Consider the following 24453-nt stretch of genomic DNA (forward strand, 5'->3'; position numbering starts at 1 on the left):
CACAGCCCCTCCTATAGCTTCTTAAATATATATATTTAGCCAACCCATTCAGCATAAATTCCTGTCTCACCCACCCTCCTTCGCAGTAGCTGCTTTCAGTCTCTGCCGAAGGCTATGCTTCCCAGTCTTTCAGGGTGGCCAGAGGCTGCAACCCTTTCATAAGAGATTAAGCTCTCTTCGCCAAGTGTATGAACCTTGGGGTTCTTTTGTATACAAGTGTGAGAAATTTGTCTTTGATGTCCTCTCAGTCCCTGAATTAATGTCCTCTCAGCATGTAGTGCCTTTCCCAAACCTCACACATCCGATCTTCCTCCTTCTGGCTCTTGGAGGAAAGAAGGCAAGGAGCCAAGCATTTGCTGAGTCAATTGAGTTTCAGGCACTCTATCAGGAATGTTTATATGTGGTAACTCTGCTAAGGTGTTCATTACAAAGGCTACATCAGGTAGTCTGATAAGGGATTAAGATGGAACCCTGCCCAGAAGTTATGTTTTAATAGTGAGAAGTTAAAAGTAATCAAATTTTTTTATTCACCCCAGCATTTCTTCATTTGCTCAACAATCATTTATTAAATGTCTACCAATTGGTCATCCTGCCAGCTCCTGTGGGTTAAGAAGGTGGACTCACTGCCAGCCTCACAAGGAGCTAACTTATTGTCAAAGCCCCCAGGGAGAGGGTGGGCAGGCAGAGCAGGCCTGGCAGCAGCAGCATTACGGCTACATTAGTCACTAAACATGCAACTTTGGGCTAGTTTTGCAACTTTTCCAAATTTTAGGTTCCTTGTTAGCAAAACATAGAAAATAATCCTCTCTGGCTCATAGGATGATCTGTGAATGATTATAAAGAGGTCCACATGGGAGGAGCAAGTAGTTCTCAGTGAAGCCCCGATACTGAGCTCCATTCAAGCGTATGCTCGAGCCCTCAATAGCCCCCCGTAATGTGAGGTGCGTAAACAGCCTGTGGGGAATATTGCGGGAAACCCGAAAGAGGGTGCTAGGTCACAGGCTGGGTTACAGGAGATGATATATAAAACTGGCTCCAGATGGGTAAGGGGTGGGCTCTCCCCTGGCAAAGAGAAAGGAGCAAATTTCTGGCATGACATATTTGGTGTGTTTTGAAGCTGTGGGTATCTGGTGGTGTGTTCGGAATCGGTGGGTTCTAGGTCTCACTGACTTCAAGAACGAAGCCACGGACCCTCGCGGTGAGTGTTACAGTTCTTAAACATGGTACATCCAGAGTTTGTTCCTTCTGATGTTCAGACGTGTTTGGACTTTCTTCCTTCTGGCTGGTTCGCAGTCTCGCTAGCTTCAAGAGTGAAGCTGCACACCTTCGCAGTGAGCATTACAGCTCTTAAAGCAGCATGTCTGGAGTTGCTCATCCCTCTGGGTGGGTTCGTGGCCTACGCTCGCCTCAGGAGTGAAGCTGCAGACCTTCCCGGTGACTGTTACAGCTCATAAGCACAATGCAGACTCAAACCACGAACAGCAGCAAGATTTAATTACAAAACAAAATAACAGGCCTCCAGATAGACTCCAGAGGGTTGCCATTGCTGGCTCCGGCAGCCTGCTTTTATTCCCTTATCTGACCCCACCCACATCCTGCTGATTGGTCCATTTTGCAGATAGCTGATTGGTCCGTTTTGACAGAGTGCTGATTGGTGCTACACACAAAAGTTCTCCAAGTCCCCACTAGATTAGCTAGACACAGAGCACTGATTGGTGCGTTTACAAACCGTGAGCTAGACACAGAGTGCTGATTGGTGCATTTACAATCCTTTAGTTAGACATAAAAGTTCTCCCAGTCCCCACCCAACTCAGGAGGCCAGCTGGCTTCCAGTCGTTTCTTGGCCGGGGCAGCGGGGGGAGCTGCCCGCCAGTCCCGCACTGTGCGCCCGGCCGCCCGCCCTCCTCAGCCCTTGGGCGGTGATGGGACCAGGCGCCGCGGAGCAGGGGGCGGCGCCTGTCGGGGAGGCTCGGGCCGCGCGGGAGCCCACGGGGGAGGGGCTCGGGCAAGGCGGGCTGCAGGTCCCGAGCCCTGTCCCGCGGGGAGGCAGCTGAGGCCAGCTGAGAATTCGAGCGCGGCGCGGGCGGGCCGGCAGTGCTGGGGGACCCGGCGCACCCTCAGTAGCTGCTGGCCTGGGTGCTAAGCCCCCTCACTGCCCAGAGGTGGCGGCGCAGGCCGGCCACTCCGAGCGCGGGGCCGGTCGAGCCCGCGCCCACCTGGAACTCGCCCTGGCCCGCGAACGCCGCGTGCAGCCCGCGTTGCCGCCCGCGCCTGTCTCTCCACACCTCCCCACAAGCATGGGGAGCCTACTCCGGCCTAGGCCAGCCCAGGGAGAGGCCGCCGCAGTGCAGCGGCGGGCTGAAGGGCTCCTCAAGTTCGACCAGAGTGGACGCCGAGGGCGAGGAGGCGCCGAGAGCGAGTGAGGGCTGCTAGCACCACGTTGTCACCTCTCAGTGGTTCTGGGACTTAGGGTGCCTGTGCATTGGGTGGCGTGGGGGAAGGTGAGTTTTCAGGGTGGGATGTGTTTTATTTCCTTTTTTTTTTTTTTTTTAGAGATAGAGTCTTGCTCTATCACCCAGGCTAGAGTGCAGTGGTATGATCATGGTTCACTGCAGCCTCTCACTCTTGGGCTCAAGCAATCCTCCTGCCTAAGCCTCCTGAGTAGCTGGGATTACAAGTTCATGCCACCACACGCCGCTAAGTTTTAAAAAATATTTCTTTGTAGAGACAGAGTCTCACTATATTGCCGAAGCAGGTCTTGAACTCCTGGGCTCAAGCAATCCTGGCACCTTGTAATGGCGAAGTGTTGGAATTACAGGTGCAAGCCACTGTACCAGGTCTTGGATGTGGCTTTGAAGGGCCCTCTGTGGCATGGGATAGAGGTTGTTTATCAGTGAGAACCTACTTTAAAGCAGAGTTCCCAGAATGTATTCCCATTCCCCTAACTCTATTACTTTTTACCTTAAAATGCTTAGTATCTGATTTCTGTAAACAAATTGCCTTAGGAATATACACTTGTTGCAATGAGTGAAATGATAAAATGTATAAAATGTTAATAGTCTCTCTCCTACCGAATTGCCTTCCAGTCCCATCCCCTGACCTAACCAAAGGTAATACCTTGGTTGTGTCTTTCTCCACACACTTTGGGAAATCCTGGCTTAAAGGGAAAACCCTATCACAGTAAGGTGACTGGCAGCAGAGGTGACATTCTCAGTCAAAGGCTTTTTCTGAAGATTCCCCAAGTCACATCACTCCTTAACTGACTTCAAGTCAGGTTTTGTGTCTGCCACAAAGAGAGAGGTTCTTGATAAATGAAATACTGTAAATGTTTTGTATGTTGCTATAGAAAAAAGCTTATAAATACATCTCCAGCTATCATACTGATAAAAAGATCTGATGTTACATGACCTGAAGGAAGGAAAGAAATGTAGGCCACCCATGGTTAAAGTAGCCATGAAAAAAATAGTGCAATGCACTTCTTAACCCACAAGAGACACACAAGATTTTATTTTATGTAATTTTTTAAATCAGCCATTCAGAGATCTGGCACAATAAGCATAAATATCCCTTATGTGTGGACTTGCTAGTTCTGGATGAATTGTTTTGCATTCTGAAGGAAGACAAACTCTTATCAGCCTGGCTGTGCTAAGCACCGAAGATTCCGCTGGGTCAGGCTCAGCTGGGTCTGAAAACTGCTTCCCAGACAAAGGCAGATGAGACACAGGTGGAGGCAGTAACCGGGCCTGGAAGCCAGGAATTCAGGTTTCCACTTCAAAATGCATATCCAGTAAGCTTAAAATATTATTTGGATATCAAATTTGTGTAACACAATTTACTTTTAAGATTGTTTTGATTCTTACTATTCTATTTGATACATTATAAAATAGGCACACTGACCGTATTTATGGTAAGCTCATTTTTGTAGGCTAAAGATTCAGCTTCTAAAGTTAAACTCTGTTGCTTGCAAGAGTATCTCTAGTGTCACAGAAAACTAAAAGCAAAAGGCCACCCAATAGAGCATCGTTATAACATGTCATTTGGTGCAGATGTGGGTCTTCAAGGCCAAGGTAGGCAGAACATGACGTGATGAGTCTGAACAGTGGAACTAATTCTTCTCTTTGACCCTAGAGGGTTCCTGTTAGGTAAGGAATTGGTGTGCTTGCCCTGTCTCTACCAACTTCCCAGCTGGAAACAGATGGCAGGAGCAGTGAGCGACTGTGAACCGAGGTGTGGGCACCAAGTAAGAGAGGATGACATGACTCAGGAATGGCCCCAGCACAAAGCTTCTGCACTCCTTAGAGTGAAGGGGCAAGCAAGGGGAGCGAAGGGTGTTATAGGACCCTCATCATGGTCAGAAGAACCATAGAAGCAGGTTGCAGACAGGGCTTGTGGAGCAAGCCTCTCTCTTTCTGTGCTTTGGGTTCCTGTCCAGGTCTCTGTTGGCCAAACCCAATGGAATCAGTGTCTTAATTCATTTGATCTGTGGTAATAAAAGTACCATAGATCAGTGGCTTATACATAACAGAAATGTTTTTCTCATAGTTCTGGAGGCTGGAAGTCCAAGATCAGGGTGCCAGGACGTTCGGGTTCTGGTGAGGGCCCTCTTTCAGGGCAATCTGGTGAGGGCAGATTGCAGACTGCTGATTTCTCATTGCATCTTCACAAGGTGGAAAGAGGGTGAAATAATTCCTTGGAGTCTCTTGGACAGGGACAGTAATACTGCTCTGAAGGTTCCACCCTCATGACCTATTACCTTCCAAAGACCTCCTGATAGCATCACATTAGGCCCCAGCACAAAGCTGCTCCACTCCTAAGAGTGAAAGGGTGATGGGAGCGAAGGGAGTTATAGGACCCTCATCATGGTCAGAAGAACTGTAGAAGCGGGTTGTAGACAGGGCCTGTGGTCATTAGGAATACAGCCACCCACAAAACCCCAGTAGGAGAGGGAGGGAGGAAGGCTATGTAATTAGACTGCTCTCTTTCTGCTCTCTGGGTTCCTATCCATGTTTCTGTTGGTCAAACCCAGTGGAATCAGTGTCTTAGTTCATTTGACTTGTGATAATAAAAGTACCATAGATTCGTGGCTTATACATAACAGAAATGTATTTCTCATAGTTCTGGAGGCTGAAAGTCCAAGATCAGGGTGCCAGGACGTTCGGGTTCTGGTGAGGGCCCTCTTTCAGATTGCAGACTGCTGATTTCTCACTGCATCTTCACAAGGTGGAAAGAGGGTGAAAAAATTCCTCGGAGTCCTTAGACAAGGACAGTCATGCCATTCATCAGGGTTCCACCCTCAAGACCTAATTACCTTCCAAAACCACCTAATAGCATCACATTAGGCCCCAGCACAAAGCTTCTCCACTCCTAAGAGTGAAAGGGCAAGGGGAGCAAAGGGTATTATAGGACCCTCATTATGGTCAGAAGAATTGTGGGAGGGGGTTGCAGACAGGGCTTGTGGTCATTAGGAATACAGCCTAATGAGAGGACCCAAGCATTTAAACCTTTGCAATGAGAGAGCCAAGTTGATGCAGTCCACAGAAATCAGCTGCTTAGGGCACAGAGAGAGCAGAGAAAGGTGGAGGGGTATAGAGACCAGCCAGTACTCATAATACCTGGGATACAGTAGGCAAAACTACATCCTTATTATAGTGTTAATGTTATAAACAACAATTAGTTGAATCTACATTTTTATTGTATTTCTATACCTGTAAAGAGTTCATGAGCTATTGCTGTGAAGCAGGATCTCACATGAAGAATAGCATGGCTTTAAGGTGACAAAGACATTTAGTAAACAGTCTCCATGCTTACTCAGAAATGTTGTCAAATGTAGTCTGTAACTTTCTGTCTCTTGCTCATGTGTTTCTAAAACAGCTATATGGAGACGTATTTCATACACCATATAATTTACCCATTTAACGAGTGCAATTCAATGGTTTTCAGTGCATTTACAGAGTTATACAACCATGGTCAAATCTGACTGTAGATCCTTATTGTCACCACAAAATGGAACCTGATAGAGTTTGGTTGGTTGTTCTGTCCAAATCTCATACTGAAATGTAATCCCCAGTGTTGGAAGTGAGGCCTGGTGGGAGGTGTTTGGGTCAGGAGGGGAAATCTGATTGTCTGAAAATGTGTGGCCCTCCCCCCTCACTCTCTTGCTCTGTCTCTTGTTCCTGCTCTAGCCATGTGACATGCCAGCTCCCTTTTCACCTTCCACCATGGTTGTCAGCTTCCTGAGACTCTTGGCAGAAGCTGAGCAGATGTTGGTACCCTGTTTGTACAGCCTGCAGAACCGTAAGCCAATTAAACTTCTTTTCTTTATTAATTGCCTAGTCTCAGCTATTTATAGAAACACAAATATGGCCTAACATAGAACTCTTTACCTACTCCAATTCGCCTTTTCCCATTCTTCTGTTCTCTTTCTACTCCACCTGCTCTAGCCCTAGACAACCAGTAATCTATTTTCTATTTCTATAAATTTGCCTAGTCTGGACATTTCATAGACTTGGAATTATGCCACATGGGGTCCTTTGTGACTGGCTTCTTTCTTTCTTTCTTTTTTTTTTTTTTTTTTTTTTGACACGGAGTCTCGCTCTGTTGCCCAGGCTGGAGTGCAGTGGCACGATCTCCACTCACTGCAAGCTCCGTCCCCTGGGTTCACGCCATTCTCCTGCCTCAGCCTCCCGTGTAGCTGGGACTACAGGTGCCCGCCACCGCGCCCGGCTAATTTTTTGTATTTTTAGTAGAGATGGGGTTTCACAGTGTTAGCCAGGATGGTCTCAATCTCCTGACCTCGTGATCCGCCCGTCTCGGCCTCCCAAAGTGACTGGTTTCTTTCACTTAACTTAGTGCTTTTAAGTTCATCCACACTATAGTAATTACTTCATTCTTTTCTATTTCTCAATAATATTTCATTATATGGATATACCACATTTTATTTACCTATTCATCAGTTAATGGACATTTGAGTTGTTTCAATTTTTAGCTATTATTAATAATGCTGCTAAAATATTCATGTAGAGGTATTTTGTGGATATATGTTCTCATTTCCCTTGAGTTGATACCTGGGAGTTGAATTGCTGGGTCACGTGGTATCTCTATGTTTAACTTTTTAAGGAACTGCCAAGCTGGTTTCCAAAGTAGCTGTGCGTATCTCATTTCCAGCAGCAATGAATGAGGGTTTCCATTTCTTTACAACCTTGCAAAGATTTGTTACTGTCTCTCCTTTTGACCCTTGGTGAAGTGGTATCTCATTGTGGTTTTGATTTGTATTTCCTTGATAACTAATGATATTGAGTGTCTTTCCATGTGTTGTGGTCATTTGCCCATGTTCCTTGGGGGAAAAAGCCTAATCACATCCTTTGCCCATTTTTAATTAGCTTATTTATTTTTAATCACTGAGTTGTAAGAGTTCTTTTTATAGTTTGAATACAAATCCCTTATCAGATTTATGACTTGGAAATATTTTCTTCAGTTTGGTGGGTTGTGTTTCCATTTTCTGAATACATGTTTTATGTTTCTTTTGTTAAATATATTTCTAAATATATTTCTAAACATTTTATTTTTTAATGCTATTGTAAATGGAATTGATTTCTAGATTTGATTTTTAGGTTGTTAATTGAAATGGTATAGAAATATAGCTGAAATTTGTAAATTGATCTTGTATCCTGCAATCTTGCTCAAATTATTAGTTTTAATAGTTTTTAGTGGGTTCCTCAGTGTTTTCCATATACAAGATCATTTCATTTGCCAATAAATAGTTCTACTTCTTCCTTTTCAATCTGAATGTCTTTTATTTCTTTTCTTGCCCAATTACCTGGATAACTTTTTTTTTTTTTTTTAAACAATATTGACTAGAAGTGATAAGAGCAGACATCCTTACTGTGTTCTTGATCTTGAGGGGAAAATATTCAGTCTTTCACTATTAAATATTATGTTAGCTGTGGGGTTTTGTAGATTTCCTTTATCACATTGAGAAAATTCCTTTCTATTCTTCATTTGCTAAATAGTCTTATCGTAAAAGGGCATTGGCTTTGTCAGATGTTTTGTCTGCATCTATTGAAATGATCTCAAAGATTGTATTCTTTATTGTATTAATATGTGTTATAAGCATTGATTTTTCAGATGTTAAACAACCTTGCATTCCTAGGATAAATGCTATTTGGTCATGATGTACAGTTCTTTTGTGTATTGCTGAATTGGGTTTCTAGTATTTAGATGAGAATTTTTAAATCTACTTTTATAAGGCATATTATGAAATTCATCCACTACAGATTCTGTCTGTAGTTTTCTTGTGATATCTTTGTCTAGTTTTGGTATTGGGTTAATACTGGCCTGTGGAATGACTTGGGAAACAATCCTTCCTCTTCTAATTTTTGGAAGAGTTTATGAAGAATTGGCCTTACTGGTTTTTCAACTGTTTGGTAGAATTAACCAATAAGGCCATCAGTGTCAGTGCCTGGGCAATTTTTATAGGTAGTTTCTTTTTTTTCTGCTTGGAAAATTCTAATTAGTGTGATTACTATGGAAGTGGAAGTAATTATTTTTTATTTATTTTATTTTTTATTTTGTTTTAAGTTCTGGGATACATGCGCTGAAGGTGCAGGTTTGTCACATAGATACACATGTGCCATGGTGGTTTGTTGCACCTATCAACCCATCATTTAGGTTTTAAGCTCCACATGCATTAGGTATTTGTCCTAATGCTCTCGCTTCCCTTTATCCTTTTCCCTTTCCCTGCAGATAGTGCCCAGTGTGTGATGTTCCCCTCCTGTGTCCATGTGTTCTCAATGTTCAGCTCCCACTTATGAGTGAGAACATGCAGTGTTTGGTTTTCTGTTCCCGTGTTAGTTTGCTGAGAATGATGGTTTCCAGCTTCATCCATGTCCCTGCAAAGGAAACGAACTTATTCTTTTTTATGGCTGCATAGTATTCTATGCTATATATATGCCACATTTTCTTTATCTAGTCTATGATTGATGGGCATTTGGGCTGGTTCTAAGTCTTTGCTATTGTAGGTAGTGCTGCAGTAAGCATACATGTGCACATTTCTTTATAGCAGCATGATTTATAATCCTTTGGGTATATACCCAGTAGTGGGATTGCTGAATCAAATGGTATTTCTAGTTTTAGATCCTTGAGGAATTGCCACACTGTATGTGGGTAGTTTCTTGATAAATAATCCAATCTTCTTACTTACTATATGCCTAGTCAGATTTTTCTACTTCTTTTTTAGTTGGTTCCAGAAATTTGTGATTTTCTAGCAATTTGTCCATTTCGTCTAAATTATATAATTTATTTCCATATAATTGCTCATAGTACTTCCTTATAATCTAATTTAGTAGATCAACAATAATATTTCCTGATTCTTTCCTAACTTCAGTAATTTGAATCTTTCTTTTTCTTAGTCAAGCTAAATAAAGATTTCTTAATTTTGTTGATCTTTTCAAAGAAACAACTTTTAATTTTATTGATTTTCCATTGTTTTTCTATCCTTAATTTCATCTCTAATATTTATTATTTTATTTTATCTACTTGCTTTAGGTTTAATTTGCTTTTTGTTTTTCTTCCCTAGTGTCTTCACATAGTAGGTTACTAATTTTAGATCTTTCTTATTTTTTAATAAAGTCAATTGTAGTTAAAAAATTCCCTCTCACTGCTTAATCTGCATCACATACATTTTGGTGTTATGTCTTCATTTACATTCATCTCAAAATATTTTCTAATATTCCTTTGGTTTCTTCTTTGACATATTACTTATTTAGGAGCATGTTGTTTAATTTCCAAATTTTACAACTTTCACAAATTTTGTATTGTTACTGATTTCTAATTTATTTCACTACGGTGAGTGAACACAGTTAGTATGAGTTCAATTCTTTTAAATTTGTTTGGGCTTTTTTTGATGGTCTATGCAGAGAATGTTCCATGTGTGCTTGAGAAGATTGTGCATTTTGCTCTTACTGGTTGAAGTGCTCTATAGATCAGAGATCCCAAACCCTGGGCCATGGATTGATACCAGTCCATGGCCTATTAGGAACCAGCAGGAGGTTAGCAGCGGGCAAGCTAGCGAAGCTTTATCTGTGTTTACAGCCAGTCCCCATCACTTACATTACTGCCTGAGCTCCGTTTCCTGTCACATCAGCAGCAGTGTTATGTTCTCACAGGAGCACGAACCCTATTGTGAACTATGTATGTGAGGGATCGAGGTTGTGTGCTCCTTATGAGAACCTAATGCCTGATGTTCTGTCACTGTCTCCAGTCACCCTCAAATGAGACCATCTAGTTGCAGGAAAACAAGCGCAGAACTCCCACTGATTCTACATTATGATGAGTTGTATAATTATCCTATTATATAGTACAATGTAATAATAATAGAAATAGAGTGTACAATAACTGTAATGTACTCGAATCATCCTGAAACCAGCCCCTGCCCACCCTCCACTCCCGACTGTGGAAAAATTATCTTCCCTTAAAGTGGTCCCTGGTGCCAGAAAGGTTGAGGATTGCTGCTACAGATGTCTGTTAGGTCTGGTTATTTATGGCATTATTCAAGTCTTTATCTTTGTTGACTCTTTGCCTAATTTTTGTATTTATTATTGAAAGTGAGATATGAAACTATTATTTTTGCATTGTCAGGTTTGCTTTACCTATTTTGGGGACTCTGTTGTTTGTTGTATATACGTTTATAATTGCTATATATTCTTGACAAATTTGTTTTTGTCTTTATAAAATTTCCCTCTTTATAATTATTTTTGTTTTAAAGTTCATGTCATCTGATATTTATATAGCTACTCCAAGTCTTTTATTCCTATATACAATTTTGTATTCTCTTACTTTAAACCTATGTATATCTTTGAATTTAAAGGGTGTCTTTTGTAGATATCATATAGTTGGATCTTGTTTTTACTTTGTCCAATCTGACAATCTTTGCCTTTGGTCAGGTAGCTTAATTCATCCACATTTAATATTGTTATTGATATGTTTGGATTTGTCTATTATTTTACTTTTTGGTTTTTTAAAAAATATGTCACATGTATTTTCTGTTTCTCTATTTCTCATTTACTACTTTATTTTGCATTAAGTGAATATTTTCTAATGCAGCATTTTGATTTATTTAGTCAATTTTTTACTATATATTTTCCAGTTTTCTTTTTACTGGTTTCTCTGGGATTTACAATATACATATAATGTATCAGATTCTACTTTAGATTTAGGCTAACTTAATTCAAGTGAATTATAGAAACATTATTCTTATATAACTCCATTCCTTCATTCTTTTTTTAATGTAATTATAATGTTTGTTATATGTTATAATAATATTTCCTATTTTACATTTCTGTTTCTCTTTATTTCTTCTTGTAGATTTTAGTTATCAACTTGTGTCGTTTTCTTTCTCTGACATAATTTTGCTTCTACCTGCCTCCTTTGTGCTATTATTGTCAAATATATTGCAATTTTGTAAGTTATGGGCCCAATAATATAATTCCATACATATTATCTTATGCACTTGTCTTTTAAATCAATTGAGAGAAGAAAGAAGAAGAAATATTCAATTATTCTATCTTTTACAATTAACTATATACTTTATTGGGACCTTTTTTGTTTCATAAATTTGAATTACTCTGCTGTCACTTGCATTCAGTTTGAAGATATTTCTTTAGTATTGCTAATAAGGCAGGTCTGTGTGCCATAAATTCTCTGCCTTTTTTGCTTTCACATTAGAAAGATTGTCTTGCTGAATATAAAACTCTTGGTTCTTTCTCTTTTAGCATTTTTAATGTCATCCACTGCTTTAGCCTCCATTAATTCTGATGAAAAGTCAGCTGTTGAAATTATTGCAGTTTTCTTGTATGAGTCAAGTTGTTTTAGTCTTGCTGTTTGTAAGATTTTTCTTTGTCTTTGGCACTCAATGTTTTGTCTATAATGTGTCTGGGTTTGGATCTCTTACATTTACCTGACTTAGAATTTATTGAGAGATTTGGATTTGTAGATTAAAGATTTTTATTATATTTGCTCAGTTTTTAGCCATTATTTCTTTAAAAATTTTTCATACTCTTTTCTCTCTTTGCTTCTTTGATACGCTCGTCGCACTTCACTGCTTGAAGTGATGGTTCCCGACATTTGCTGAGACTCTGGGAATTTTTCTTTATTCTTTTTTTCTGTTCCTCCAATTGCATAATCTCTATCTACTTATCTTCAAGTTTGCTAATTCTTTCTTCTACTAGCTCGTATTGACTTTTGAGCCCCTCTAGTAAATTTTTCATTTTGGTTAGTGTAATTTTCAACTCTAGAAATTTCATTTGGTTTGTTTTAATAATTTATATCTCTTTGTTGGTATTCTCTATGTGATGAGACATTGTAAACATATAGACCTTTACTTTTTTAAACATAGTTTCTTTAGCTCTTTGGAAATATTTGTAAGAGAATCTTTGATGTTTTCATCTAAGTCCAAAATTTGAGTCTCTTAAAGGTGCTTTCTGTTGCCTGGTTTGTTTTTTTTTTTTTTTTTTTCCTCTGTATGTGTCATTCTTTCCTATTTTTGTTTTTGAATGATCTCTTTCTCTCTCTCTCTCTTTCCCCCCCTCTCCATCTCTGTTTCTCTCTCTGTCTCTCTCACTAAAACATGGACATTTTAGATAATATATTGTAGCAACTTTGGATACTAACCTCCCTCCCCCGAGGCTTGCTGGTGTTATTTGTTTTTTTATCTGTTTAATGACTAGTGACTTGACTGGACCAGTTTAGTGAAGTCTGTTTCGTCTGCAGTGTGTCAACTTTGATATTGCTTCTCACAGGATACAGACTTGGACATGCATGACAACAGTTTTAGCCAGGCTTTCTGTGACCAAACTCTTTGTGTGATTTCCCCATTAAGCTTTGGGCTGTTTTCACTGTGTTGAGATCACACTCAACTATTAGCCTCTACCTATTGCTAGCTGATTGCACTATTGTTTTTTGCACTGCCCTGGGGCATACATTGCTCCACGTTCTAATCCAATTAAAATCAGGCCCCTTTTCAGAGGTAGTTTTTGAGGCTTTCTCTGACTCCAGATGACTCATCTTAACTGATTCTCCCCATGGTTCTTTCTGTTAAAGTTCTAGCTTGTCTCCTATTTCACTTATTGATATCATGAAGCTATAAGCCTTCTCTTAATTGTTTACCACCACAGTCTCCGTTGTTTTTGACAATGCCCTTTGGCTTGGACTTTCCTATGCTCTGTTCCAAATAAAGTCAGTCCTGTTAGGGACAGCTACAGAGTTCTCTCTTTTCATAGCCTGTCTCTCCCTTGGGAAGAGATTTCAATTCTCTTTCAACTTCTCTTTTAGATACAGGGGGTACATGTGTAGGTTTCTTACATGGGTACGTTGTCCATGCATAGTGAACATAGCATCTAATAGGAAGTTTTTCAACCCATGTGCACTCCCTCCCTCCCTCTTCAAGTAGCCTGCAGTGGCTGTTGTTCCTATGTTAATGTCCACGTGTGCTCAATGTTTAGCTCCCACACATAAGTGAGAACATGTGGTATTTGGTTTCTGTTTCTGTGTTATTTCAGTTAGGATTATGTCCTTCGTCTCCATCCATGCTGCTACAAAGGACATGATTTCATTCTTTTTTATGGCTGCATAGTATTCATGGTATATATATATACCACATTTGCTTTATCCAGTTCACCATTGATGGGCACCTAGGTTGATTCCATGTCTTTGTTATTGTGAGTAGAGTGGTGATAAACTTATGAATGCATGTGTCTTTTTGTTATAACTGTTTCCCTTTGGGTATATACCCAGTAATGGGATTGCTGGGCCGAATGGTAGCTCTGTTTTAAGTTCTTTGAGAAATCTCCAAACTGCTTTCCACAGTGGCTGAACTAATTTACACTCCCACCAACACTATATAGGCATTCTCTTTTCTCTGCATCTTTGTCAGCGTCTGTTGTTTTTTATGTTTTGATGATAGCCATTCTGACTGGTGTGAGATGGTATCTTATTATGCTTTTGATTTGCATTTCTCTGATGACTGTGCTGTGCATTTTTTCATGTTTGTTGGTCGCTTGTGTGTCTTCTCTTAAGAAGTGTCTCCTCACGTCTTTTGCCCACTTTTTAATGGGGTTGTTTGTTTTCTCTTGTCAATTTGTTTAATTTCCTTATAGATGCTGGATATTAGACCTTTGTCAGATGTACAGTTTGCAAAAATTTTCTCCCATTCTATAGGTTGTCTGCTTACTCTGATGATAGTTTCTTTTGCTGTGCAGAAATTCTTTAGTTTAATTAGGTCCCACTTGTTAATTTTTTTTGTAATTGCTTTTGAAGACTTAGCCAAAAATTATTTGCTAAGGCCCATGTTAAGAAGGGTATTTCCTAGGTTTTCTTCTAAGATTTTTGTAATTTGAGGTCATACATGTAAATCTTTAATCTGTCTTGAGTTAATTTTTATATATGGTGAAAGGCAAGAGTATAATTTCATTCTTTGGCTTATGGCTAGCTAGTTATCCCAGCACCATTTATTGAACAAGGAGTTCTTTCCCCATTGCATGTTTTAGTCAGCCTTGTCAAAGATCAGATAGTTGTAGGTGTGTAGCTTTCAAAATAATAAGAGCCGTCTATGGCAAACCCACCACCAACCTCATACTGAATGAGCACAAGCTGGAATCATTCCTCTTGAGAGCTAGAACAGGACAAAGATGCCCACTGTCACCACTTCTAATCAACATAGCAGTGGAAGTCTTAACCAGAACTATCAGGCAAGAGACAAAAATAAAAGGCATCCAAATAGGAAAGGAAGAAGTCAAACTATCTCTCTTCACTAACAATATGATCCCATACCTAGAAAACCCTAAAGACTCCACCAAAAGACAATGAGAACTGATAAAATTTTTTTTACAAGGTTCCAGGATACAAAATCAATGTGCAAATCAGTAGCATTTCTATACAGCAGGCAGAAGAATCTCTTGAACCCAAGAATTGGAGGTTTCAGTGAGCTAAGATTGAGCCACTGTACTCTAGCCTGGGTGACAGAGCAAGACTCCATCTCAAAATAATAATAATAATAATTTCAGTTTTATTAACTTCCCATGATAGCAGATGAATACTGAGTTCTATTTCACTCTACCATATCTTTGACATTTGCTTCCATCATGAATCTCTCAAGATAGTTGTCAAATTAATCTAGATCCATACTACATGTTCATATTTTCAGTATCCAGTGTTTCTGAGTAGTCCAATATTCATAGCTGAGCTACACAGAGTAGTGCTTTCTTCCTCTTCTCATTTTTAAAAATTTATTTTTTCCTAAAGTTAATATTTGTTGGGCTCTCTTATTTGCTTGGTTTCCCATGTCATTATTACCAATTCCAAACTCTCTGTCATTTATGTAATTTTCCTCTTACTGTGTTCAAGGACCCAGACATTTAAAGACATCTCCGGAGAGCTTCTGACCAGATTCTGCCTGAGTTTGTTGCTCTCTGGGCTTTGGATACAGCTGCATCTTAGGACCCTCACCATCCTCTTGGACAGTCCCTTCATCCCTGTGTTGTTTTAGACTTTCTGTTTTCTGTACCTCAGGTCTTCTTTTTTGGTTTCTCCTTTTGTTTTAGTGGAGCCCATCCTTCAGTAACTCCCTGGTAAAGCACATCGGGGAGGTAAAGTTTTTCAGACCTTGTTTTATGAAAGTGTATTTATTCTACTTACTAATAGGTTGCTTAGGCATTAAATTCTAGGTTGGAAATAATTTTACCTATGGTTTTGAATGACTTGGTCATCTGTTCTCTAACTTCTAGTACCATTTTTAAGAAATCCAATGCTATACTGATTCTCAATCCTTTGTATTAAATGTAACTATTTTTTCCACTAAGAGTTTACAGGATGGGTTGCTGCTGTATCCTAAAGTGTCACATACGTGTGCTGAGGTGTAGGTCTACATTCTTCTGTTGTGCTAGGTATTTGATGGGCCCTTTCGGTTTGGAAAATCATGTCCTTTGAATCTGAGAAGGCTCCTTGGATTCTTTGAGGATACTCTTCCCTCCATGTGATCTCGCCTCCTTCTGGAGCTACTTTAAGCCAGATATTAGACTCCATGGGCTAGTCCTCTAATTTAAAAAATTTCTTGTATCTCTAATTTTCTTTCTTTAATTATTTTCTATTGACAAAATTGTTTAATAGTAGCATTTCTTTATGTTAAAGAAAAACAAAGTTCAAATGCCTAACCATAATTATGTTAAACACTTGGTGTGCATGCAAATAAAGACAAAAGGCTGCTGAGCCAATCTGAATTTAAATAGAGGTGTTGTAGGTATAATTAACTGTAACTTATTTTTTGAATAAGTAAGAAAAAAGTCACTGGCTGCAAAGGATTATTAGAGATGTATTTTCCAAAATTCATTTATCTGGACTGCCTCTCCCCACCTCTACCCCCTGCCAACTGAGCAGACTTCCCACTATTAACTCAAAATGACTACTCACTCTCACCCCCCAGCAGTTATAGTACACAACATCACTGCCCCACTGGATCAGGGAAATACTGCATTTGGCCTGCGACTCTGCAATCTTGTTCCAGCTTCAAGAGCCTAACAGACGCCTCTGATCACCTGAGACTTCTTAAACAGCACCAATACTTCTGTCTGGTTGGAACCTTAAATACCACCACCCATCAGAGACAAGGTTCTCACTAGATTCTAAATCTGTTATTTTAATTACTTTTCAATTTAAAAAAGGAGAGACAGAGAAGAAACTTATTGGAATAAGGCCACCTAGGAATGTTCTTAACCTCTCCATTCAGCTTTTGGTGGATATATGAAACTACACATAATAAATACAACTTTTCCTCCAGGTGCACAGCTAAGCAACAGCTTCTGGTACTTGACCTCCAGTGTTCAGAAAGACACACTGCCTAGAGTCAAGCTAGTGTGTAGATCCGGTGGCCTCTGCCAATGAGGGCTTGCCAGTCAGCAGAGGACAGACAAATAGGATCCAGCACACACAAGCAGGATGTGTGTGAGGGGAGTAGCCATACTTCTATTGAAGGATGGCTGTAGTACTCTTCATGGTATAGCCTGGACAGATGATAACAAACTTTCCAGGCACAGATAAGTCAACTGCAGTGGAGCCCAGGCAACATTCAGGGTTCTGGCCATCCCTGATGTGTCCCCCATCAATGACCAAGGACAATGGAAGCAAGAGGTCTTGAGACTCCTTGACATTCAGAGAATTGGCCTGGGAGCTGAGGCTGGCACTGGTGAGAACAACAGGTTCCCCAAACACCTAGGCCAAGTCTTGCATAAAGGCATGATGAGGAATCCAAATGCCTACAAGAGGAGCAAAGGGGTTCAGGTACTTGTCCCGCTCTTCTAAGCATTCCATCACCAGGTCACTGATCCTGGCAACAGATCTTTCAAGAGCTCCTTGAGTACTCTCCCATGGCAGGACCTTGTGCATTCCTGCATCCTGGCATGGAGTCTGGAGCCCGGCGTACGCTAAGTATTCAGTACACATTACCCATTCCAGACTCCTTGGTGAGCCTGGACAAGCCCCTCCTGCTCTCTCTTTAGGTGCCCGCCACCTTGCCTGGCTAGTTTTTTGTATTTTTTTTTAGTAGAGACGGGGTTTCACCGTGTTAGCCAGGATGGTCTCGATCTCCTGACCTCGTGATCCGCCCGTCTCGGCCTTCCAAAGTGCTGGGATTACAGGCTTGAGCCACCGCGCCCGGCCCATGTTTTCAATTTCTAAGAACTTTACTTTTGATCTTTGAATGTTCCTTTTGGAAAAATAACATGTATTCTATTATTACAGATGGAATATTTTTTATCTTCTCTCTCTGAGAATAATGGTTGATTTAATGACATTGTCTTCTTGCCAAAGAGTCTTTTTCCTCTATGTCACTATTTTTTCCTTTTTGTTTGTCTTCGTCACTGTCTTTTAGAATAGATTTTTTTTTTTTTTCAAATGTCTTGGCTCCTTTGAATATTTAATCTGTGCTTGCACTTAAGAATTGTAAAATGCTGGTTGGAAGCTCATTGACACCCATGTATTCATTGACTCTCTAGAGCAGTGGTTCTCAAAGTGTGGTCCATGGAGCAGCAGTTTCAGCCTTCCCGAGGTGCTTGTTAGACGTGCATGTTCTTGAGCTCCTCCCAGACCTTCTGAATCAGAATCTAGAGTGGGGCCCAGCAATCTGCATTTTAATGCCTCCCTCCCACCATAATTGTTATTCATGCTACAGTTGGAGAAGTACTGAAAAGTTAAGGGTGGTCTGCTTCGGTGGCTTCAATGAGGGGATCTGCATGGCAGTATCTTTGTGCCTCTTCTTTTGGACTAACCAGGTATCACAGCGTCATCTCTGGCTGCCAGACTCCTAAGAGCCTACTAGAGAAAGAAGGTGGGGAATCTCAACCTTCAGTATATGAACATTTCTTTAACCTCCTGTTTTCAAATTGAATTTCATTTTCAGCTTTGTCTGCTGTCATTCAGTCCAGAGACTGTTTATCCCTCTCTGGAATTAGACCTTGGGTCTTCAGTCAGATGACTGAGGGGCAGTTCCCTTTTGTCCCTCTTGCTGGTTCTGCTACATCTCACCTTCAGTTGTCTTGGTTTCATCATCTCCCATGTTGGCTCCCACATTCCACACAGAGCCCCCAGAGCTCTGCAGGATCAGCCGCTGCTCGTGCCTCCTGACTCTCCTCTTGCTTCCCACACTCCGGCAGACCAAGCTCCCAGCCATTCCTGGTCACTGCAGCAGCCCTCTTTGCTGAGGGCCTCAGCATGTGCTTTTTTCTCTAGCAATGCTTTCTTCTTCCATCCTCCTTCACCCAGTCTAAATCTTTGCTACCTGTTAATGGCTGAAATGTGTTTCTCTAAAAGATGTTGAAGTTCTAACCCCCAGTACCTGTGAATATGACCTTATTAGAGATGATCAAGTTAAGATGCACTCATTACAGTGGTTTCTAATCCAATAAGCCTGATGTCCTTATAAAAAGGAGAAGCTTGGACACAGACAGGTGCACTAGGAGAACACTGTGTGAACCCCAAGGCAGAGAACGCCATGCAGACATGCAGCAGAAGCCGAGGCACACCCAAGATTGCCAGCAAATCACTAGACACTGAGGGTAGGCCTGGAAAAGATCCCTTTCTCAGAGCCTCAGAAGGAACCAACCCTGCTGACAACTGGATCTTGCACTTCTGGCCTCCAGAATCATCAGAAAATGTATTTCTGTTTTGAAACGACCCTAGCATGTGGCGCTTTGTTATGGCAGTCCCAGAAAAGTAAGTCACCACCCTCTCTGGTCCTCCTCATGATGCTGTCTGATCACTCATCCTTGGTTAGCACCTCTTTGCCGTATCTCCCCACACCTTACACTTTTTCATCCAAGTACTTTCCGTAGTACAATTATGTAATTGCAATTTCTTTAATTATTCAGATGTGTAGCTACTTGTGCAATTATTGGTTTATTTGCCCCCATTAGTCTTCTTGTCAGTCCTCTGTGCACGTAGGGGTTAGGGTCATGTCTGTCTTATTTACCAACATACTCCAACCGTGTAGCACAAGACTTGGAACATAGCGACTTTGGTTAGCACTGGTCGAAGGATTTAATTTTCTTTGATTTCTTCCCTCTCCCTCTCCTTGAGGGTCGCATTAGTTTTAGACATATAAAGTAATCTGTGACCTTGGCCCTCCTACTGGAAAGGAAGCTCCAGGCCTGCCCCCAGCTGTACTTACTGCAGGCTTCCCACTTACTGCCCTTCCTGGCTGCTGTCAGGGAATGAGGGAACTCACCTACATTTCCAGCTGTGGCCTCCCCCGGGACATGGGACTCACCTGGGGCTTATAAAATGCAGATGCCTTGTCTTCACAGCAGCTCAAGCTCTCTAGGTGATTCTAATATGAGAATCGCTGAATTTGAGCCCATTTACATCTATCTTGAGTACAGTAGTAATTTATTTGGTCACTTGTATTCCTAGTTCATAGCTGATTAAAAACCAGAAATGAATATGGGGGCTAGGTATCAGAAACTGTCCCAAACACCAAACAATTGAGTTCCGCCAAATCAATGGGAACACTAAGTAGAGTGACAGCTGGGCCTCTGACCTACACTGTAATGTTCACAATGATGGGCTTCAGTAAATAAGAAAACTTTAGTTACGCTCCATGTGCGTTCCTTAACAAGGTGGAAAATGATAAATCGCTAACACTACCACACTGAGCTTATCTATGTCCCAGGCACAGCTCTGAGCAGAGATGATGTTTGATTTAAACCTTACAAGAACCTTATAGGTTATATTCTGTTGACATTCCCATTTTTCAGATGAGGAAACTGAGGACTAGAGAGAGTCAGTGAGTTGTTCAAGGTCGCATTACTAGTAATGGGAGGGACAAACTCAGATCTTCATCTGTCCAACTTGAAAGTTGGTAATATAAGTGTTTTTTGAGCAAGTTCCTTTTGTTCCCATAAAAGACAATTATTTTTGTGAAAATTCATTTATGATGGCATTGCCTACCAGTGCCATGTTAATGACACTACCAGTGTCAGTGACCCACCAACACCATGTTAATGGTGTGTTTACTTAAAAATTGCACACAAGAATGATGTGGGTAATGGTTGACAAATGTGAAATTTTCAAAAATTATTTAATTTTTATTCAGACCACTTTGGTAGATAAAAAGAAAACTAGAAGTGATTCTATTGTGTTTTACTCCTTTGCACCTTCTGAAGAGAAGCAGGTGGTTTGCTGAGTTATATTTGCTGGGTTTTCCCATCTGATTAACAGTTAATAGCAGAAATGTGCTCTTTTACCTCATCTTCCCTTTTCTGGCCTGCTTTGAGGCTCTCTTGGTAAAATGTCTGGCCTAAGACAGGATGTTCTTTGTGGGCTGGTCCAGACCCCATCTTTGCCTCACTTTCCTGCATGGTGGGTTCAGATCAGGTTGCTATTATAAGCTGATTCTCATAAAAGTATGTGAATAAGAAAAAGGAGAGCTTGTAGCACTGGGAGATTTACATTCCTCTCCTGGTAGCAAGAAGGTCATTCTGAATATTTGTTTGCAGGGAAATATGCAGTTTGTGCTTTCTCCGCAGGTTCTAAGGTCTCTCCTCTAAAATGGATTGTTGCAGTTTCTTCAAGGGAGTCCAAACAGGGAAAAAGAGAACTAGAGTGAAAGGGCGTTTTGTATTCGCACACACTTCCTCCTCTGTTGGTTGATTATGAAAACCCCCAACCTAACAGATGGCTTGGTGCGGGGCTCTTTGTTGAAGATACTATTATTAACAGATGAAATGCATGTGTCCGCCACAGAGACGTCTCAGGAGGGCAGCTCTCCAGCCAGATAATGGTCCAATACTCTATTAGCTTGGTGTGAAAAGGAGAGAATTTTAAAACCAGTTACTTTCACTCTGAAGGGCAAGGGTAAGAGGTACTTCTGCATTTATCTCTTCCTAATTGGAAGAAGACGACTTCTAAGTCTAAAAGTTTACTTTGTTGGCATTTGACTAAGACTGTAGTTTTGGTGGCTGGAGATTTAAATTCATATTAGACTCATTAAGAAACACAAGTAAAACTTTCAGAGTAGAAATGAATGGGCAATCCCTAAATAATTCATTGGTACTTTTTAGCTTATTGAGCCAAATACACTGATAACTTTTAGTCATCCACGGTTATCCAAACTCAAGTCTCACTTGGGATTATGCTTGTGGCTTCTCAGTGTTGGAAGGGACCTCAGAAGGTTAAACACGTTTGAATGTGAGGAATCTAAAAAAGTGAGGAATTACCAGCACTTACACAGTAATTAAAAAATCAGATTAGGGTTGGTTTGTACTTATTTTTTATTACTTTATGCTAATAAATAACACCAATAAATAGTGATCAATCTGTGTTGCTGCAGGGGAAAAGTTCCCAGACCTTGTAACACTTAAAATACATGCAAAATAACTTAAAGTCTTGATCATGACACTGTAAAAAGGTTGAAGGAATGACTTTCTAACTTTGCTGCTTGTTAATGAGTGGAGATAGAAGGGGAGATGTGTGTTAATTTTGAGGAAACTTCTGTCTTTTTCTATACTATACAGCTCTCCTGGGTAATTTTCTTTTGAGTCAACTCTAGTGTGAAGAACGAAGGCTTAGATATCTCATGAAAAAATTCACTGGCTCTAGGTTCATGGAGTATGCAGCACTGTCCAATATAACTGTCTGCAATAATGGAAATGTTCCATATGTCAGCACTGTTTAATGTGCCAGCCACTCGCCATGTGGCTACTGAGCACTTGAAATATGGTGAGTGCAGCTGAGGATCTCATTTTTTTTTTAACTTCAATTAATTTACCTTTAAATTGAAATAGTCATGTAGCTAGCAGCTGGCATATTTGACAGTTGTAGAACTGTATATAATAACCTCTTAAAGTTCATTGGTATCTTTTTATAATTAAGAAGTAGACTTGTGCATGCTAAAATAAAACAAAATTAGTAAGAAAACATCTATTTAATCAAGAAGGTGATTTCATGAAATTATATATTCCTTCTCTGTCCTACTCCAGTCTGTCTTTTGAGATGCAGCTATGGATAACAGCTTCTTATAGATCTCTCCAAGAGCTTTGTATGCATGCATAAACATAGAAATGAGTACACATTTCTTTACAGGAGTGGAAACATACAGTATCCACTAATTTTATTTCACTACTTCTTTAGCTTCAAAATATCTGGAGATCTGTTATATGAGCCCTAAAGCTGCCTTGTCATTTTAATAGCTGCATAATATTCCATAATCTAGATGATTATTTAATTGGTCTCTAATGGTGGATGTTTGTTTTTTTCCCCATCCAGTTGCTATGGTATAATCACAGAACTGACCATTCATCCAGTTATATTTTTGCATATGCATGTGTGGTTGGTATTTTCAATGACAGTAAATTGCATGAGAAGAGAAATCTCAAAGACAACACCAGGATGCAAGTCATTCAGGATTTAATAAGTTTTTGTCCTTGAAATGCTCTCAGAAACAAACAAGCATGAGTATAATTTTCATACAGTGAGCATAATGTTGACTGTAAGCATCGTGTGAGAAACAGTTGCTGTCTATTTTGTCCACTGGTATATCCTATGTGTTCACAATGCTAGCCAGTAGCAGGGGCTCAATAAATCTTTGCTCAATGAATAGGTCGATGTCCTGGTTGTGGATCACATTCTGAGTCTTTCACTTGCTTTGGAAAGGATCTGCCAGAGACCGAAGAGGTTACATTTGTCTTAAATAACAAAAGCTATTAATATCTCTCACAGTCACATATTATTTAGTTTTCAGTTGCTCCTCACCCATCCTTGGAGTAATATCCATTACTATTCCTAGAGAAATAGTTATGAAAAAGTTAAAATACCTTACAGATACTGAGAGTTGCTTTTCAAGACTTTTCTTAAAATGTGATGAAATCATATAGGCATTGGCAGACAGATGTCATTGGCTATGCTCTGGACTGCAGGTGCTGCTTCTAGTTGCTCTCAGTGGGCCTTCCTCAGCGGAGAGGGCACTGCCCTCAGCCACCCTGGCACATGCCATACCTCTGCAAGGCAAAGGCTAGACACTGTGAGCCAGGCGGTCAAGTGGACTTGAATCTGGCCCCCTCCTTACTCTCCAATCACAGATCTCCATAAATACTCCATGTCTTTTTTTCTGTAAACCGCTCACCGTCCCTCCCATTCCCGAAAAACGTTCACTTCTGCAAGGACTTGCTCTGTGTAAGTGCAGAAAACGGGTTCCGTCTCCCCTGTCACTTCCTTTACTCTCAACTGCTGTTTCCATGGAGTTTTGTTTCTGACTTCTCCCTGCCCTGTGGCCCGGCCTTCTGGAGGAGAATGAGGAAGTGAACCTGATGGGGTACTGTGATGGTTAATTGTATTTGTCAACTTGACTGGGCCATGGGGTGCCCAGATAGCTGGTGAAACATTATTTCTGGATGTGTCTGTGAGAGTGTTTCTGCAAGAGACTCACATTTGCATTGGTGGACTGAGTGAAGTAGATGGCCCTCTCCATTGTGGGTGGGCCTCATCCAATCTGTTGAGAGCCTGAGTAGAACAAAAAGAAGAAGGAAGGTTGAATTTATCCTCTGCCTGATCCCTTGAGCTGGGGCATGTTTTCTTCCCCCAGAGTTCCTGGTTATCAGGCCTTCAGACGCAGACTGGAATGTGTACCACTGGCTCTGCAGCTCTCAGGCCTTTGAACTACACCACTGACTTTCCCGGGTCTCATCTGCATCATGCTTGCAAATGGCAAGGCATGGGACTTCTCAGCCTCCATCGCCGTGTGAACCAGTACCTTACAGTAAAATGCTGTCTACACACACATATATGTATAGGCATGTGTGTGTGTGTGTATATATATACACACACACATACATATATACACATATACATGCACACACACATCAAGTTTCACAAATGTAGTCTATAATATATTTATCCAATTTGCTCTGTTTTCTCTTA

The 24453-nt window shown here is 40.7% G+C and overlaps 1 protein-coding gene across 1 annotated transcript in view; it reads left to right on the plus strand.

Annotated features, from left to right (window-relative positions):
• The first annotated feature begins 2401 nt into the window (after nt 1–2401).
• The window catches only part of DSCAM (DS cell adhesion molecule), an 861731-nt gene continuing 839679 nt past the window's right edge, over nt 2402–24453 (plus strand). Inside the window, exons 1-2 of the mRNA XM_050784546.1 lie at nt 2402–2501; nt 6183–6294. Coding sequence (XP_050640503.1) covers nt 6192–6294 — 103 coding nt within the window. The 5' untranslated portion in view covers nt 2402–2501; nt 6183–6191. The remainder of the gene's footprint in view (nt 2502–6182; nt 6295–24453) is intronic.

Source organism: Macaca thibetana, chromosome 3 (genome assembly GCF_024542745.1).
Source record: "Macaca thibetana thibetana isolate TM-01 chromosome 3, ASM2454274v1, whole genome shotgun sequence".
Classification (NCBI taxonomy): Eukaryota; Metazoa; Chordata; class Mammalia; order Primates; family Cercopithecidae; genus Macaca; species Macaca thibetana.